Source organism: Portunus trituberculatus, chromosome 32 (genome assembly GCF_017591435.1).
Source record: "Portunus trituberculatus isolate SZX2019 chromosome 32, ASM1759143v1, whole genome shotgun sequence".
Taxonomy (NCBI): Eukaryota; Metazoa; Arthropoda; class Malacostraca; order Decapoda; family Portunidae; genus Portunus; species Portunus trituberculatus.
Genome location: NC_059286.1, coordinates 9166140 through 9182773, shown reverse-complemented (window position 1 = coordinate 9182773; position 16634 = coordinate 9166140). Strand labels below are relative to the sequence as shown.

The 16634-nt window shown below is 44.2% G+C and overlaps 4 protein-coding genes across 6 annotated transcripts in view; all 4 read right to left on the bottom strand.

The window, feature by feature from the left end:
* Positions 1-344: 344 nt before the first annotated feature.
* Positions 345-1176, bottom strand: LOC123512029. 3 transcript variants are annotated; one of them, XM_045268176.1, is made up of 3 exons: positions 1068-1147; positions 850-947; positions 345-771 (listed from the first exon to the last, which is right to left on the bottom strand). In XM_045268176.1, exons 1-3 carry the CDS (start codon positions 1141-1143, stop codon positions 625-627), a joined length of 321 nt encoding a protein of 106 aa, XP_045124111.1. In that variant the 5' UTR covers positions 1144-1147; the 3' UTR covers positions 345-624. The 3 variants fall into 3 exon arrangements, with proteins under 3 accessions (XP_045124111.1, XP_045124109.1, XP_045124110.1); XM_045268174.1 differs by having other exon boundaries at positions 850-1176; XM_045268175.1 differs by having other exon boundaries at positions 345-947.
* A 2545-nt stretch (positions 1177-3721) lies between these two features.
* Positions 3722-7309, bottom strand: LOC123511995 (ionotropic receptor 93a-like). The gene is made up of 7 exons (XM_045268107.1): positions 7225-7309; positions 5708-6008; positions 5359-5579; positions 5031-5211; positions 4829-4928; positions 4153-4279; positions 3722-4025 (listed from the first exon to the last, which is right to left on the bottom strand). Exons 1-7 carry the CDS (start codon positions 7246-7248, stop codon positions 3936-3938), a joined length of 1044 nt encoding a protein of 347 aa, XP_045124042.1. The 5' UTR covers positions 7249-7309; the 3' UTR covers positions 3722-3935.
* A 768-nt stretch (positions 7310-8077) lies between these two features.
* Positions 8078-11662, bottom strand: LOC123511966. Its single transcript, XM_045268074.1, has 6 exons — positions 11597-11662; positions 9835-9932; positions 9626-9726; positions 9409-9528; positions 9074-9297; positions 8078-8229 (listed from the first exon to the last, which is right to left on the bottom strand). The coding sequence occupies exons 1-6, from the start codon at positions 11602-11604 to the stop codon at positions 8082-8084; spliced, it is 699 nt and encodes a 232-aa protein (XP_045124009.1). The 5' UTR covers positions 11605-11662; the 3' UTR covers positions 8078-8081.
* Positions 11663-15925: 4263 nt separating this feature from the next.
* LOC123511964 (integrin alpha-4-like) overlaps positions 15926-16634 on the bottom strand; it is a 23247-nt gene continuing 22538 nt past the window's right edge. The window contains exon 23 of the mRNA XM_045268073.1: positions 15926-16217. Coding sequence (XP_045124008.1) covers positions 16032-16217 — 186 coding nt within the window. The 3' untranslated portion in view covers positions 15926-16031. The remainder of the gene's footprint in view (positions 16218-16634) is intronic.

Sequence of the window (16634 nt, the reverse complement as noted above, 5' to 3'; positions counted from 1 at the left end):
TTACTCAAAAAAAAAAAAAAGAATTTACTGACACATAAAATTTATCAGGGAAAAGCAGCATTTGAAACTTGAGAGCCAGACCCCTCTGTGTGGTCCACGTGGCCACCCTGGATGGTGCGCTGTTGGCTATGCTATACGGCTGCCACACGTACACGCCCACTTTGCTGCCGGTAAAGAAAATGAACTAAAGTAAACGAAGAAACGAGTTATATCGCATAATTTTTTTTCAGTCGTATATTTTTAGTGAGGACAATGACTGCAATGACCATGTTTCAGTGCAGGCTGCAGTTTGTTACCATAGAACTTATCATAAAGTTCTGATAAGACTGTATCATCACCTCATTCCTTCTTCCTCCTCCTCTTTGAGCAGCATGGCGTTCCTGTTGGAAAGAAGGCCGTACAGGCCACCAAGGTGGCTGAGAGGGAGGCGAGTGAGGACAAGGATCCTGGTGGACCACCTGAGGGCGTGGCGCTTGAGTGACAGGTGAGCAAAGGCGACGAGGAAGGCTGGGTCATCACTCACCACCACTACCACCAGGCAGTGCCACGCCCCTCCTACCTAAGAGCCATGGTGTTGTGTGTCCTTTTGAAAATAAAGAAAGAAAGGATGCGCAATAAGGTCAATCAGTGCAGGAACTCGGTGTTGACGTTTACCTGGCGAATCTGGTCGACTGTTTCCTGGAGGTGAGTGTGGGTGTTGTTGTCGCTGAGGCCATTAGCCGCCGCCCGGAAGACGGCAACACCTCGCGGCGCCTGCACCGCCTCCACCCTCTGTAGGAAATAGCGGGGTGAAAATATACCGACCTTGACTTGGAGGCGTTTGATGAAGAAGGAAGAATGATGGCGCACCTTGTCTCCGTCAGTGAGCAGCAGCGCGGCGTGGCGACACTGGGAGTGTGTCCTCAGGATTGATGTCGCCGCCACCACTGACGTATCCTTCGTGTGGCCTTGACAGTGAAGATGTAATAAGGCTGTTAGAGAGCGGAATGTCTTTGGCACGTGATTGTCTATCTCATGAATGGAATGAGAAGCACGTGCAGTCTGTGGTGAAGTGGTGTGTGTCTCACCTGGGAGGAGGGAGTGCGGCGCAGCCACCAACACACAGCTGGCCGTCAGGATCACCACCACCACCACGGACTTCATGCCAGCCGCCGCGCAACTCACACCGGAATAAACTCAACCTGTACCTTATGTTAAAAATAAATAGATAAACTTAAAAAAAAAGCATAATAATTCGTCTCAGCTTTGATGCATAATGGAACTAAGATTTGCTTTTCTGATGTATGATGGGACTCTGACTTAGGGAAACATAAGGCTTTAGCAAAAGGTTCCCTGCAGGTGCCAATAGTGAGGAAAAACAATCGCAAATGTGAAAAACGTAACCTTTTATTGATATCACCAACATCCTCATGAATACAACCACACAGTAATGCAAAGATGACTTTATTTTGAAACACACACACATAGAGAGAGAGAGAGAGAGAGAGAGAGAGAGAGAGAGAGAGAGAGAGAGAGAGAGAGAGAGAGAGAGAGAGAGAGAGAGAGAGAGAGAGAGAGAGAGAGAGAGAGAGAGAGAGAGAGAGAGAGAGAGAGAGAGAGAGAGAGAGAGAGAGAGAGAGAGAGAGAGAGAGAGAGAGAGAGAGAGAGAGAGAGAGAGATTTATTGACAAACTCATACACAAAATTGATATTTTACACTTGTAATTTACAAATATTTGTCTAAATTTTTTTTCTACCAGAGAGAGAGAGAGAGAGAGAGAGAGAGAGAGAGAGAGAGAGAGAGAGCACTTTGTGACAGCAGAGAGTTCCTCAGTATCTGACCACAAGTGTACCAGCATTCCTCAGCTCTGTCTGCATGAAGGAATTGAACGGGTAGGTTTTCAGCGGCTTGTGATTGTACACGTTGCCTTCTTGCCTCCACCGTTTGATCCACCTACAAACAGTGGACGCGCTCACGCCAGACTCCCGAGCGATGGTTCTGGCGGACTTCCCGCTGATCCACATGGACACAAAGCTGCTTCTCTGGAGCAGGCTGGTTGGGTGGGATGGGTTTCGCTTCATCGTCCACCGGGCGGCGTGGCTGGCTGCTGCTCAGCTAATTGACACTCGCTTCCGCTGCGTCACGAGAAAAATGTATCCGTGAATTCTGGGAAATGGTTTTATCTGATCTTTTCTTCCTAAACGGGGTTGTTTCACTCTCCTTGGCGACGCAGCGCTCAACAACATCAACATTCAGAACATTTGTCTTGAAAGCGAACACAAGTGACAATTAATAGCTTTTGAATTTTAAAACTATAGAATCTTAGAAAATATTGAACTTCCTTTCTTGTTTGGCTAAATGATGGTGTTTGTTAGAAGTGCATCCTTTGTCTGAGTTCATGAGCCACCACGCTGGTCACGGAGTGATGTAGGTCTGTCTGAGGTGTTCTTCCTTACGAATTTAGTGAGTGTTGTTATGCGACAAAAAGAAACAACTTTGTATGGTGAGGTAAATGGGAACACTTAATGAACACACTTGTGATTACAAAATACTACGGAAATACTGGTAAATAGCAAACAATAAACTCAATTGCTGAGCTTTGCTTTCAGGAAGCGATACGGAAATACAAACAACAATGTAAATTGAATTTCCAAAACTTTGGTGTGTACAAAATATTACGCAAATCAAAAGTAACAGAAAACAAACTTTATTTGTGAACGTTTGCCTGCAGAGAGTGTGCAATGTACGCAATGCATGGTACAGTCGCGGTCAGTGATCAAGCAACCTTCCTCGTTCACTTTGCACTTCACGTCCTCATCTTCCCTAACGAGTCAAATCAACTAGATAACATAACACTGAGAGGAACTATGTACTAGAAACATTGCAAGCGTTACTCTCCCTGCCATTGCTACACAGACCTTACCTCTCTGTGACTGGTGGAGACTTGCACAGACAGCTCACGAAGGCGGCTCAGCTCAAACAGGCGACTATGAGGACACTGACCTGCGGCGGCACGTTTACCTCCCTTCTTATAATCTGTGGAGAACAAAGATGTGTGTGTGTGTGTGTGTGTGTGTGTGTGTGTGTGTGTGTGTGTGTGTGTGTGTGTATCGCTTGTTCATATACTTTGTTATTCACGTTACTGGATGGACAGCCATGGTAATTTTGCCCACACACACGTCCACATACACACACACACACACACACACACACACACACACACACACACACACACACACACACACACACACACACTTGGTCTCAGGCCTATCCGAAGATCGGAAATAATGAACTCTGAGCTCGTTCCGTAGGGTAACGTCTGGCTGTCTCCTCAGAGACTGCAACAGATCAAACAGTGAAACACACACACACACACACACACACTCAGTGGTTAGAGCGCTGGCTTCACAAGCCAGAGGACCAAGGTTCGATTCCCCGACCGGGTGGAGATATTTGGGTGTGTCTCCTTTCACGTGTAGCCCCTGTTCACCTAACAGTGAGTAGGTACGGGATGTAAATCGAGGAGTTGTGACCTTGTTGTCCCGGTGTGTGTTGTGTGCCTGGTCTCAGGCCTATCCGAAGATCGGAAAAAATGAGCTCTGAGCTCGTTCCGTAGGGTAACGTCTGGCTGTCTCGTCAGAGACTGCAGCAGGTCAAACAGTGAAACACACACACACACACACACACATTTACATATACGTATTTGGTAAGTAAACAAGATCTTGATAGAAATATTTCAATCCCTAGAAAGTCAGTTATTTATTGTCGGGCTGATACATAATATTTACTGATGATCACCGGGGTTTGGTGTTAGTGGCTGCGTGAATTACTTCAACCAGAAAAGGGATCTCCACGTGCAGGTGTGGCGGTGTCTTGCTGCTTTCTTATTCCTTCATGTTCTTATGATCTCATGTAACAATATCCTTATATGACAACTGGAGAGGTGGGGCACGATGTCAGTGTTGCTGTGAGGGTCTGACCACCAGCTCGGCACACCAGACCACTAACCCGGCAGTCAGTCCCCCGCCCAGCATTGCGAACACTCCCTGCAATACAACGTGCAATACACTTGCACACTTTCTTTCTCTCTCTCTCTCTCTCTCTCTCTCTCTCTCTCTCTCTCTCTCTCTCTCTCTCTCTCTCTCTCTCTCTCTCTCTCTCTCTCTCTCTCACCCAAATGTTTGACAGGGAGATGTAAGAAGTAATCATCACTTTCTTGGGAACGTTGTTGCACACTGTATGATTCCCCTCACTGTCTGTCCAATGTCGAATTATGCCTTTCTCGAACAACGTCATGAGACTGAAATGTACGTTGATACTTCCACTTATTTTGGATCTCAAATTGTACAAAGGTTCAATATCAACAATAGATAATTAGCTGGCAAGGACTTTCAACTCATCTCTCGTCCTTTTTTTTTTATACCATGTGGGCTTTTCACGGGAATTTATGGCCTAAAGGGGATACTTTTTGAGGTACCTCCTATCTCAAAGCCCACCCGCTAAGAAACCGTTGCCCCGAGTGAGGAAGCCCAACCTACACTCGGACCGTGGACAGGATTCGAACCCGTGCACTTGGAGACCCTTCGGACCCCAAAGCACGCATGGTTCCACTGTACCACGGCGGTGATTCGTAATATAAAACAATTCTTTACTCTACATACCCCAATTGAAATTAATGAACTTAACGAATATAAACCTAGCCTATTGCTTAATCAAACATTTTATTCATGTTAATTGCATAGAAGTCACTGGACATCTTTACTTGACCCAACGGTGCATAAATTGGTGAACAAAATGCGTGCTTAGTAATATTCAGGATGTAGCAGCATTTGAGCGTAGCAATACACACCCCTTGTTGATGCCGTGCAGGAGAGGGCTCGTCTTCTGCACTACCATGGAACAAGGAAGCGGCAAATAGCTTTCTCGTGATCTGTAAAAGTCGCACCGACCTGCAAGAGAGAGAGAGAGAGAGAGAGAGAGAGAGAGAGAGAGAATATATAACCACACCATGTCATCCTCGTGTGCCCCTAATATACATGAAAGAGCAGTACCTTTCCGCGAGAAGTCAAGAGACATGCGTTTCCTGTGGTTGACGTCGAGGTCCACGAGGACGTGGTGGCCGGCCCTCACCAGGGTGTCCAAGCTCTCCGCCAGCTCGGAGTGTGTGAGGAAGTTAAGACGACCCTTGTCCTCCAGCTCAGCTATCTCGTGGAACACTCCATATTTGACTTCCTGCGGAAAGAACAGTAATATTTCAGACTCGGCCAGGAGGAGCTGCCAGTATGTGCAGGTTGCGGCGCTGCTTACTTGGCACGCTTGGGTAATGTTTGATGTGCCAAATATTTCAGAATGAGCACAATACTGTGTTTCTTGCGTTACCCTGAGTGATTGCTCGAAGGTCGAATGTTTCTGAGCTATTACGGCCACGCGGACGTTGTCAACAATGTCTTGCAGAGTCTGGAAGGGCTGCGGCACGTATCTCACGGCCAGCAGGGATATGAGGTTGCCGGCGTAGCTCTTGGTCAGCACCAGCGTGGCCAGCATCCACAGCCCCAGCACCAGACGCTCCCACCACCACCATTGCGCGGGCCACACCACGTCTGCGTTGGGAGTGAGTGAACCAGAATTAGTCATTACGGCACGACTGCTGTTCCCTGAGAACACGGAAACATTCAAATCGCAATGCAGCCCTTGGCAGAAGGGTCCGCCATGATCCCTGGGTCATAACCTTGCTGCAGGAGGACGCGCACAGGGCTGAAGGCGTTGACGGACCAGTCACTGCAGAGGAGCGACCTGCCAGGCTGACATGACGGAAACAACTGGAGGACGAAGAGCACCCCCAGCAGCGCAGCCACGGTGACTGCCCACACCAGGTGCGTGAGGGGCAATAGGAACCCCCACGGGTCAATCTTCAGTCCCGTGAGGCCGCTCAGTATCCTCACCTGTACAATGCCATACACTGATGACGGATCCACCGCCTCGTTCCGTGCAGGGTTTAGTGCAAATGGTGCCGGGGAGAAGTCTGCTTCCTGGAAAGTAAACACACAGATTGAGTGATGGTGGAGTGCAGCGTATAAGCAAAATACGTTTATGTTCTGTAGTGCTAATCGTTTGAGCATTCACCTGAGAGTATATAGTATAGTTTCTGGTGCTCTCTCTCTCTCTCTCTCTCTCTCTCTCTCTCTCTCTCTCTCTCTCTCTCTCTCTCTCTCTCTCTCTCTCTCTCTCTCTCTCTCTCTCTCTCTCTCTCTCTCTCTCTCTCTCTCTCTCTCTCTCTCTCTCTCTCTCTCTCTCTCTCTCTCTCTCTCTCTCTCTCTCTCTCTCTCTCCACCAATTTCTCAATCATTTAGGGATGGAGAGATATACAGTCCTGGTCAAATGAGTAGGCGGCGGGGTGAGCATTCTTCGGGTTTTAACATCACTCTCTGTCTTACTTTACCATAGTTTGAAAAGCTCGCGTCATCATCTCCCTAACTCATTTGAAAAATGCAGGGCTGAATTCTTTATTCAGGATGGAGTTCCTTGACATACTACTCTTGACGTAAAGCAGTGGCTTAGAGATCGCAAGGTAAAGTGGCTTGATGACTGGTCTGGCAACTCCGCCAGACCTGAACCCAATAGAAAACATGGACAATAAAGAAGCGAGAATTACGCAGCAGGGAGGAGGTAGCATAGTGGATAAGGTGGTGAGCGTGGGATCGGGCAGACGTCCATGCGTTTATAAGTTAGAATTCCAGCACATACCACCCTGAAACTTTACCATTTGTCGAGTGGTTTAAAATTATCTTCATATCATTATGATACCCAAGTTCTAGGTCATTACACCACTAATGGGTGAAAGCTGAACAGCGCTTTCCTTACTCTTCAAGTATACCTACAGGTGTTACAGGCCATAACATAAAAAAAGAAAAAAAAGGACAGACAGACACCTCGTCACTCGTCATCAAGTTGGAGACGAATGAGTCTCCGCGTATGGGACAACCTGAAGCCGCAGCTACGGCACCACTTGGTAGATTCAGGACGGAGACGGCTGAGAGAATGTTCCAAAAGAAAAGGAAGGCCGCTGAAATACTGATTCATGGTTGGTGCCCAATAGTTTGATTATTTTATCTGTTTATCAATCAACCTGTGAGTCGGAGCTCCGCCGCTTACTATTCTGACAAGGATTGTATGTACGTACATGTACAGACAAAGAAAGAGCTCTTGGACTCAAAGATGTGATGCAGACAACGAGCGTTGGCTCACCTCCCGCACCACCATGCCCAGCATGCCGGTCCAGGAGCCATTGGGCAGCTTGTTACCGAAGGTTCTCTCATGAGACAACACATACCTGTACCTTAAACATGGAATTAATTATAAGTTAAAAAATAGTTATTAGTATAGGTATTAGAGAATTTTATGACATAAGTAGTTCTAAAAACTTTTATTGGAAATACAACACCATATACAAACTTACTTGAAGTTCATCGCCTTCGCGAAATACATTACAAAATTGTTCATGAACCCCGTGAAGAGTAGGCGGCGTCCACCAGGCTCGTGCGGGTCCTTCACCCACGTCAGTGTGTGGTAGGGCAGGAACTCCACAGCCACGGTGAGGGTCGGCGGGGTCGTGAACCTGCAGCAGGGGAAGCGTCATTTCTAATGAACAATCTGGATGTATTAATCATGTCGGATCTTCAGAACTTTACAAGAGGAAGCAGTAGACAGCTACTGAAACGATAATTACTCCCAGTGAGGTCTAATAGTACTTGTTCAGGGGGCGCTGTGAACTTGCTATTAAAGCCAGCTGTGACCTCACTGAACGTTTCTCTTTGTGTCTTACAACACAAGGGGACAGTCACAGACTGCCCTCTAAAGACGACTCCCTACCTTCACACAAAACCACATGCATCTATCTACACTACATTCTTCATACAAAATTTTAAATTGACAAAAAGAAATACTCTTATACCGTCCTCAGAGTCCCCTTCCGACTATACATATTATTTCTTTCTTTAGGGACCTTTTTTTTTTTTCTTTTTTTTTTCTTTTTGTGTTATGCCCTTGGTCGGATTTCCCTCTTAAATAAAAAAAAAAAAAATACGTAAAGCGTAAACAAGGAATCAGAGATTTACCAACACAGAGAACTTATCGGGAAAGAGCGGCACGTGGGAGATGAGAGTCAGCCTTCCGTGAGTCGTCCAGGTGGCAACCCTCAGGGGCGTGCTGCTGGGGGTACTGTACGGCTGCCAAACCAATACGTTCACTTTTCTGTACGATTACATCATTTCACTTTAGGAGGATTATCAAAACTAACAAAAGTACACCGTGTGATTGGTCTGGATGAGGCACTGCTGCTATGCACATTAATGTATACCACTCCATGTCGGTGCTGAATGACAAAATATTAGCACAGGTTATAGTTTCACCTAATAGATGATTTTCTGACATGGCTTAAATTTTGCTGGTGACACATGCAGTGAAAATAGGCTGATGTGATAGTTTTCAAGTTATGACTTTAATTTATGCCTACCTGTCATCCCAGCTAACTTGGAAAACCTGTGCGAAATCGTGATTTTGGGATTGTGGAGCATTAAATCGAGGTTATAATGTTGGGTTTAATTAACAACCCTTGGGGTGGTTCATAAGAGGTGCAGCAGACCAGCTAGGAGGTTATAATGTTGGCCAACACTGCTCAGCAATAACACAACACACGTGGCAGCCGCCACCGCCGCCACCGTCAAAGATGTAATTTTATGTATTTTCAGATATTTTTTATGTGATTTCGATGATTTCTACAACTCATTTTATTCGATTTAATGCTCTCCCGTTCAAAAATAAAGAAGCAATTTTTCACAAGTCCCCTAAGATAGTTGGGGATTAGAGGTAGCCGTAAGTATAGAAAAAAAAACAATTTGAAAACTATCCATTTGCGACGGAAATCGATTCATTACATGTTTCACCAGTAAAACACAAGCCACCTCAGAAAATCGTTGGTTCAGTAAAATTTCAAATTGGCGAACAAATTATTCATGTTTGCCTCTGAATCTTATAGCCAATTCGAATTATAACATTTGTAATACAGTAAAAGACAAATCTAGATTTATTGAGTCACCTGGCAGCCTCCTCGCCCTCCTGCACGTGCAGCAGCATGGCGTTCCTGTTGGAGAGAAGGTCGTGCAGGCCGCCAAGGTGGCTGAGAGGGAGACGAGTGAGGACAAGGATTCTGGTGGACCACCTGAGGGCGTGACGCCTGAGTGACAGGTGGGCGAAGGCGGCGAGGAAGGCTGGGTCATCACTCACCACCACCACCACCAGGCAGTGCCACGCCCCTCCCATCTGTGAGGATTAAAGACTTATAAATATCACGAATATATCATAGATACATAAATATATCAGAATGTATATAAGAATCATTACAGAAACGCATTTTTTGTGTTATTAACCTGCCTGGTGGATATTTTCGGCCATGTGCCCCAGGTAGGTTTTGGATGTGTTGCCGCGCACCTTCCCGCCATCCACCTCTCGTAACACAGCCAAACCTCGCGGTGCCTGCAGCATCTCACCCCCCTGAAAGAGATACCATAGAGGAAGGATACTATATATTAATGTGTATTTCATGCCTTAGACATGTCTTGAAAGGAAACGGGATTCAAGATTTATTTACCTCTGCAGCGTCAGTAACGAACACGGTGGTGTGCAGACACGGCGTGTGTGCTGCGAGGACCGACGCCGCCGCGGATCTCAGCGCCTGCGACTCATGGTTGTCTTGTAGTGGAAGATAACAATACAGCTTTGTCTTGCACATGTGTCTGCATTTACTTCACGTAAGGCGAGTCATGTATTCTAATTAGATGATGGTAGGTACGGACTCACCTGGCAGCAGTGTGCGCTGAGAAGCAACGAGCTGGAGAAGACCCGCGACGAGTAGTGCCACGGCGCGTGCCATCGCCGTCTTGCCGCCGGTGTGATAGCTAAGAATACAATTAAACAGTTCTCCTCTGCACCAACAGGTGAACCAGCGAGCACACCCCAGCCTACACAGATAATCTGGCTTAGCTAAAGTTCACTATCATCTTTACACTTTTAATAAGGTCACACAGTTGAATTGTTATTTCTGATTGATCATTTTGTTCTTATATTAATATGAATGACTCAACAAAGACTCATTCTGTCAAGAAGTATTTATTGTGTTGTACAGCGTGGAGTGGGGACAGCTTCCACACTAACTAGTGGCTCACTTCGCATCGTTCAAACCCAGATCAGGAATTCAGCGGATTCCGGTATATGCAGTGCGTCAGGCAGCGCTGCGATGCGCTGCTTTACATTAATAAACTCATTGCTAGGAAAAAAATGTGACAATAAAAAACCCGTCGAGAACAAATTTTACATCATGAAGAATTTTAGATATAAAAATAACTTAAAAGGACTAGTCTGAACACACTTCGCGTTCTGGCACGTCTACAGACAAAATACCATCAATGGAACACTACGAAAGAATTTATTAAACACGAAAGAAAACTCCAAACTCTTCAAGACAGAAAGAAGCTTATAGAATTAGGACGACAAAATTTGCTAGATTCTTTTTCGATCAAACACGTTGCCCTCTTCCCTCCACCTGTGGATCCACCGACACACCGTGGAGGAGCTCACGCCCGTGTCCCGCGCAATGCTGCGGATGGACCGGCCGCCAACCCAAAGGAGCACGAACACGCTGCGTTCCGACAGACTGGTTGGCTTGGTGTGACATCGCTTCACTGCCCAATGCAGGCGTCCATCCACGTGCCTGAGCAGCAGCATGCGACACAGGGATGTACACTGGCTCTGCCTTACGAGGGAAAAGCCTGAGTATTATTCTGACCGACGAGAAGTGACAACTTTTAATATCTTTGAATTTCTTGTGTTGATTTATGTGGATTGTTATAAAATGTGATTAGCGTAGTGATCATTAGTCTTCTGAGAGATTTTTAAGCTATAATATATATATATATATATATATATATATATATATATATATATATATATATATATATATATATATATATATATATATATATACTCGTGCACCACTATATCTTTTCCCCTCTATTAGTATCTTCCTCTTTTTTTTCAGGTGGTCCAGTTAGGGGTCGCCACAGCTGTCACGCGTCACCACATTACTGTCTTCCGTATCCTCTGTGTCACTGACCCACTTTGCTACTGCTATAATGTCATTTAAGAAAAACCTCAGTTGAAATAATTGTTTATTTTCTTTCTCTTATTAGAAAGGACATTTTAACTCAATATTTCTAACCATTTCACATAACTTAAAACTTTTATGTACTTTGAAAATATCGTTCAAACTTTAAGAAAACAATGTCACTGAAAAAATCTAACGCTTACCTATTCCTTGGAGTGCGAGAAATGTTAAGCATATGATTGCCACTTGGTACAGCTTTCCCTAATTACCAATCTCTCTCTCCGAAACATCTTTATGTTTTCTACAGCCATGCACATATAATCTTTGAACTAGAAGGAAACTGCAAAATGCATTCTTTTTCATCGCTAACCTTCTTGGAGATGTTTATAAAAAGATCACGTATTGCTTTTAGTGCTGCTAATTGTTTCGTGTCGCAGTGAAAGGGTTAACTGTCTCTACCTCTGCATGAAGATTTTAACGTCTGATGAAGAGGTTCGGCGAGTGCAGGTTTACGCTTGAAGACCAGCAGGCGGCGAGTGAAGGCGGTGCGCCTCTGCCTTACTTCATATAATGTGTGGTGACAGGCGCACGCAGGGCCGTCTGTCTGCCTGGTAGGTGGGAGGGAAGCACCCAGTACACCCTTGCTTGTTTATTGATGTGATTCTCTGTTCAAGTCCATTCATTATTGTTCGAAAATTACTGTCAAGCTAACTCACTTACCTGATTACATAACTGCACATCGATAGATAGGTAGTTAGACAGTTAGATAGACAGACAGACAGATAGATAGACAGTTAGATATACAGTTTACTGAATGTAAGAAGTGAATACCGGTGTCGTTACTGAGGAATTATGTAAGCCAGAAAAGGCAAGGAGTTTACTGTTGGTGACTGTGCTTAGTGAATTACTCGTCTTTTTTCGTCTTCTTAATTTCAGAGGCTGAAAATGTAAAGAATCATCCTTTCGTTTGTATGGAATGTTGAATTACACAATTTCACTTTTTTTCTTAACCATGTTGTTCCGTAGCTCACAGTACAGTAAGGAGGAGCTCAGGTAGGAAGGAAAAGAGGGAAGGAGTGTCTGAATGAGTCAGTGATATAAACGAACTTGTTACAAAGAGAAGAAGGAATTAAAATACCGAAAAACTCAACACTTCTGTGATGAATTCTTTGAAGCAGAACAATATAAGATAAATTTATATTTTAAATAGTCAATTTTTGCGGGAGGTGGAGGTGGAGCTATACAGCAGCTTATGGTATTTTGTTGTTTTTCCGCCACGTCGTTTTTGTTCTCTTAAAAGTTGTAATTCAAGTAAGAAGTGAGATCATTATCATGTATCTTGCCGTATGATATGTCTTATCGCTAAGAAATTGTCGTGTAATTCACAACTGTAGGTAAGGAAAGCGATCTTATCAAAATGGCCAACTGTCTGAATGGAGAGTGTGTCTTAGTGAATGGAGTCGAGGAAACGAGCGAGTGAGATATCTGAATCTGTTCCGAAGCAGAGAACATAGGCAGCCGGCCTTCTATCCCGTGGCTGGCAGTAAGCAAGGCGGAAGCGGTGGAGAAGAAAGTGCGAGAAACTGTACGTAAGACGAATGGCAAGCAGAAGACTCCAGCGAAGGTGGTTTTCAAGAAGCTGCAAGAATAAAGGTAATATTTCCTACATCCGTCAGAGAAGTATATTTAATCAATAATGTAAATTATTCTTCATTAAAACGCTTGACTATTGTTAAGGTTGTTGTAGTCGTAAGTAAGTGAAATAAGAATATGATAATTGATTGAAGGATGAGACTTGTCCCTTTCTGTGATAGCGAATTTTGACCCGTGTTAAGAGACTGACTGTCTACAAAGACCACCGGATATTCACGAGTGTTTTCTCTTGATAATAATGTTGTTGCTTTATCATAAGGACCACAAAAACGACAGTCAAATCGTGCCCAGAGCATTTGTAACGCAAGGACGTGCAGCCAACAGTGTTTGAGAGATCATGGGGAAGGTGGATGCGGATGAACGTACTGGTGTTGGAGGGATTGGTGTTAACGACGCCACTCAGTGGACATGTAATTACTCTCGGTCAGTCGTTCTATCCTCGTCAATTAATATGGCCTCTCTTCCTTCACACATCTCCTATACTGATTGATGTATTAATTTGCGTGTGTGCGTGCGTGTGTGTGATGATTGGAATGAAGTGTTCGAATCTGAAGAACACGAATAGAAGCCGGAAGATCGTGCGGTGACGAGCGTAATCTAGGGAGCTCTGGAGTACCTTGAAATTGGTCCTTAAATCTAGATCAACGAAACTTTGTAGAATTCGTTACCTCTTCAGTTTTGATTAGCGTAACGTTCAAGATAGCTTTATCGATTTGGTGACGCTACTGATAGTTCAACATTATACTAGCGATCCATCTTGGCTTGGTTTCGTTAACAGTAACATCATTACTAAAATACCTTCACTATCTAGGCTCGTTTGCTGATGGAGTTATAAACAAGTAAGACATGAACTACTAACCTGAATATCTAAGCTCGTTTAGTTGATAGTTAACTAGGACCTTGATTGCGCGTATGTAAGCTCGTCTGCTGATAGTGATGATGTAAATGATGGAAAACTACTAAGCATTTCAGAGAGTTTGAGGGCACGTTTTTCTAGAATAACTTTGTAAGGAACACGCATATCATTATGAAATTTTGCCACAGTGTACTTACACCCTCCCCGAATATCCCAATGTGTCAAGAATCAACAGTACATAGTAATGGCACTTATCCCTATAAAAACAGGAGAAAGTCACTTATCTCTCACGAAAAAACGGACAAGTGGTGAGAAACTTTTATTTATTTTTTTTTTTTTACGTAGGGAAGAGGGCCAGCCAAGGGCAAAAAAAAGAAAGTTAGAAAAAAGCCCACTTGAGCGCTGGCTCTCCAAAGAATACATAAAGTGCCAAAACCGTCAGCCAGAATTAGGGGAGCAAATGCCTCGATACCTCCCTCTTAAAAGAAGACAAGTTGTAGGAATTCGGAAATAGAGATGCATGGGAGGAGTTCCAGAGTTTACCAGTGAAAGGGATGAATGATTGAGCGTACTGGTTAACTCTTGCATTAGAGAGTTGGACAGAATAGGAATGAGAGGAAGAAGAAAGCCTTGTGCAGCGTGGCCGCAGGAGGAGGGGAGGCATGCAGTTAGCAAAATCAGTAGAACAGTTACCATAAAAATAGCGATAAAATATAAAGGGATGCAACATTTCGGCGGTGAGAAAGAGACTGAAGACAGACAGTCAGAGGAGGGGAGTTGATGAGACGAAGAGCTTTCGATTCCACCCTATCAAGCAAAGCTGTGTGACTGGAACCCTCCCAAACATGCGAAGAGTACTCCATACAGGGACGGATAAGGCCCTTATACAGAGTAAGCAGTTGGAGGGGCGAGAAAAACTGGCGGAGACGTCTCAGAACACCTAATTTCATAGCTGTTTTAGCAAGAGATGAGATGTAAAGTTTCCAGTTAAGATTATGAGCAAAGGACAGACCGAGGATATTCATTGTGGAAGAGGGAGACAGTTGAGTGTCATTGAAGAAGAGGGGATAGTTGTCTGGAAGGTTGTGTCGAGTTGATAAATGGAGGAATTGAGTTTTTTGAGGCATTGAAAACTACAAGATTTTCTCTGCCCCAATCGAAAATTTTAGAAATATCGGAAGTCAGGCGTTCCGTGGCGTCCCCGCGTGATCTGTTAATTTCCTGAAGGGTTGGACGTCTCTGAAAGAACGTGGAAATGGTGACGTAGTACTATCTGTGACGTAGTAACAAGCTCCACCCACATAGTCCCTCCCCCTGCTCCTACCCTCCCTCTCTTCCACCTCCCTCCCCATATTTCGCTCCCTTCTTCCCCTCCCCTCCCTTCCCCTCCCCTCCCCGTCTATGTATTCCCCTACCTCCTCTCTCTCTCTCTCTCTCTCTCTCTCTCTCTCTCTCTCTCTCTCTCTCTCTCTCTCTCTCTCTCTCTCTACGTCACCATTTCTCACCACTTGTCCGTTTCTTCGTGAGGGATAAGTGACTTTCTCCTATTTTTATAGGGAGAAGTGCCATTATTATATACTGTTTACGATTCATGACACATTGGGATATTAGGGGAGGGTGTCAAATACACTGTGGCAAAATTTCATAATGATATGCGTGTTCCTTACAAAGTTATTCTAGAAAAACGTGCCCTCAAACTCTCTGAAACGCTTAGTAGATACGGCATACATTTCCATTCATGATATTGGTACTTCACTTGATACAGTAAACCATCCTCTGTTTTCCGAGCCTGAACTTTGTCCTCTTATTTCATTTACCAGACATGAAGCAGGACTGGTCTGGAATGTGGCTTTCATTTAAAGGACATGAAGCGGGACTCGCCATACATGAAGCAAAACTGGTCTGGAATGCACCTCTCGTCCCGGAGGCATCAGGGAACTGGTGGCAACCAGGCCCTCTCTGACAAAGGTTTGTAAAGAAGATTGATTCGATTGATTATGCTATGGAGGATAGATATATGCTTGAAATTAGTCTTCGTGAAATTGTATTAATTTCCACGTCAGTTCATCATCCCATAATTCATTACTATAATCAATGTTTTCGTTTAAAAGTATCCCCTTTAGCCCAGAAATTCCCGTGAAAAGCCCACATGGTATAAAAAAAAAAAAAGCTGCAATCTTGTTTTGTCAGTTACTTCTCGTATACTTTCTCTTGTTTTGTCAGTTGCTTCTCCTCGTATACTTTCTCAACTTTAATTTCTAGTAACAAGCAAAATACTGTTTCTTATAAAAAGTTTATTGACTGTCCACTGTTTACACAATAAATACAATCTAAACTGAGAACTTGAATGAAACACAAAACGTAACATTTTAATCAAAACGATCCTCAATCGCCGTCTGAGTCCTCGCTCGCCTCCACCTCCGCTGTGGTGGTTCTCGCCGCCTCGCCCTCAGGTTCCGGATCCGTGATCGGGAAGGGAGTGGCCTCGTCTCTCTCCGTCTGCCCCTCCAAGTCCTCTGTCACATCATGCTCGGGTGTTTCTCCAGGCCTCTTGCGTTTAAAGAATCCAATCTGCAAGGCGGATAAAAAATGGTTAATGATAGTTGCTTAGACGACGACTGTTTACTCATGGAAGTCTTAATAAAACTTGTAGTTAGTTACCCAGTGCACTACTGACTTGACTTAGCCACTAGCTACAAAAGTCACTAGCTACAAAAGTCTTAGTAGTTACAGTGCACTGACTTACTTGACTTAGCCACTAGCTACGAAAGTCATTTTAGTGGACAAAATCTACCTTTCCCATTTATTTTCTTGTCATTTACCGTTCTTTGTCAATTTTATCAATGATAATTTTCTAAATCTCATCCTTCCCGTAATAAGTATACGCACTTTTTTTTCCGGCAGTTTATTCATAACAATGATTGTAGTTTAATTATTCGCTAATACTTCATTCAATATGCATCAATCAACAATACCTCCGCTCTCATA

Bases quoted from the DNA above. Each gene is read 5' to 3' on its own strand.
- LOC123511966 (XM_045268074.1), bottom strand. The intron at 9,727-9,834 runs GTGAGTCCGTAC...TTCCACTACAAG, and splicing joins TCAGCGCACACTGCTGCCAG to ACAACCATGAGTCGCAGGCG. The intron at 9,529-9,625 runs GTAAATAAATCT...TATCTCTTTCAG, and splicing joins TCGTTACTGACGCTGCAGAG to GGGGGTGAGATGCTGCAGGC.
- LOC123511995 (XM_045268107.1), bottom strand. From the start codon at position 7,248: ATGCTGGGCATGGTGGTGCGGGAG. The intron at 6,009-7,224 runs GTGAGCCAACGC...TTTACTTTCCAG, and splicing joins TGGGCATGGTGGTGCGGGAG to GAAGCAGACTTCTCCCCGGC. The intron at 5,212-5,358 runs GTAACGCAAGAA...TTCTTTCCGCAG, and splicing joins CCTTCGAGCAATCACTCAGG to GAAGTCAAATATGGAGTGTT.
- LOC123512029 (XM_045268174.1), bottom strand. From the start codon at position 1,143: ATGAAGTCCGTGGTGGTGGTGGTGATCCTGACGGCCAGCTGTGTGTTG. The intron at 772-849 runs GTGCGCCATCAT...TATTTCCTACAG, and splicing joins TGCTCACTGACGGAGACAAG to AGGGTGGAGGCGGTGCAGGC.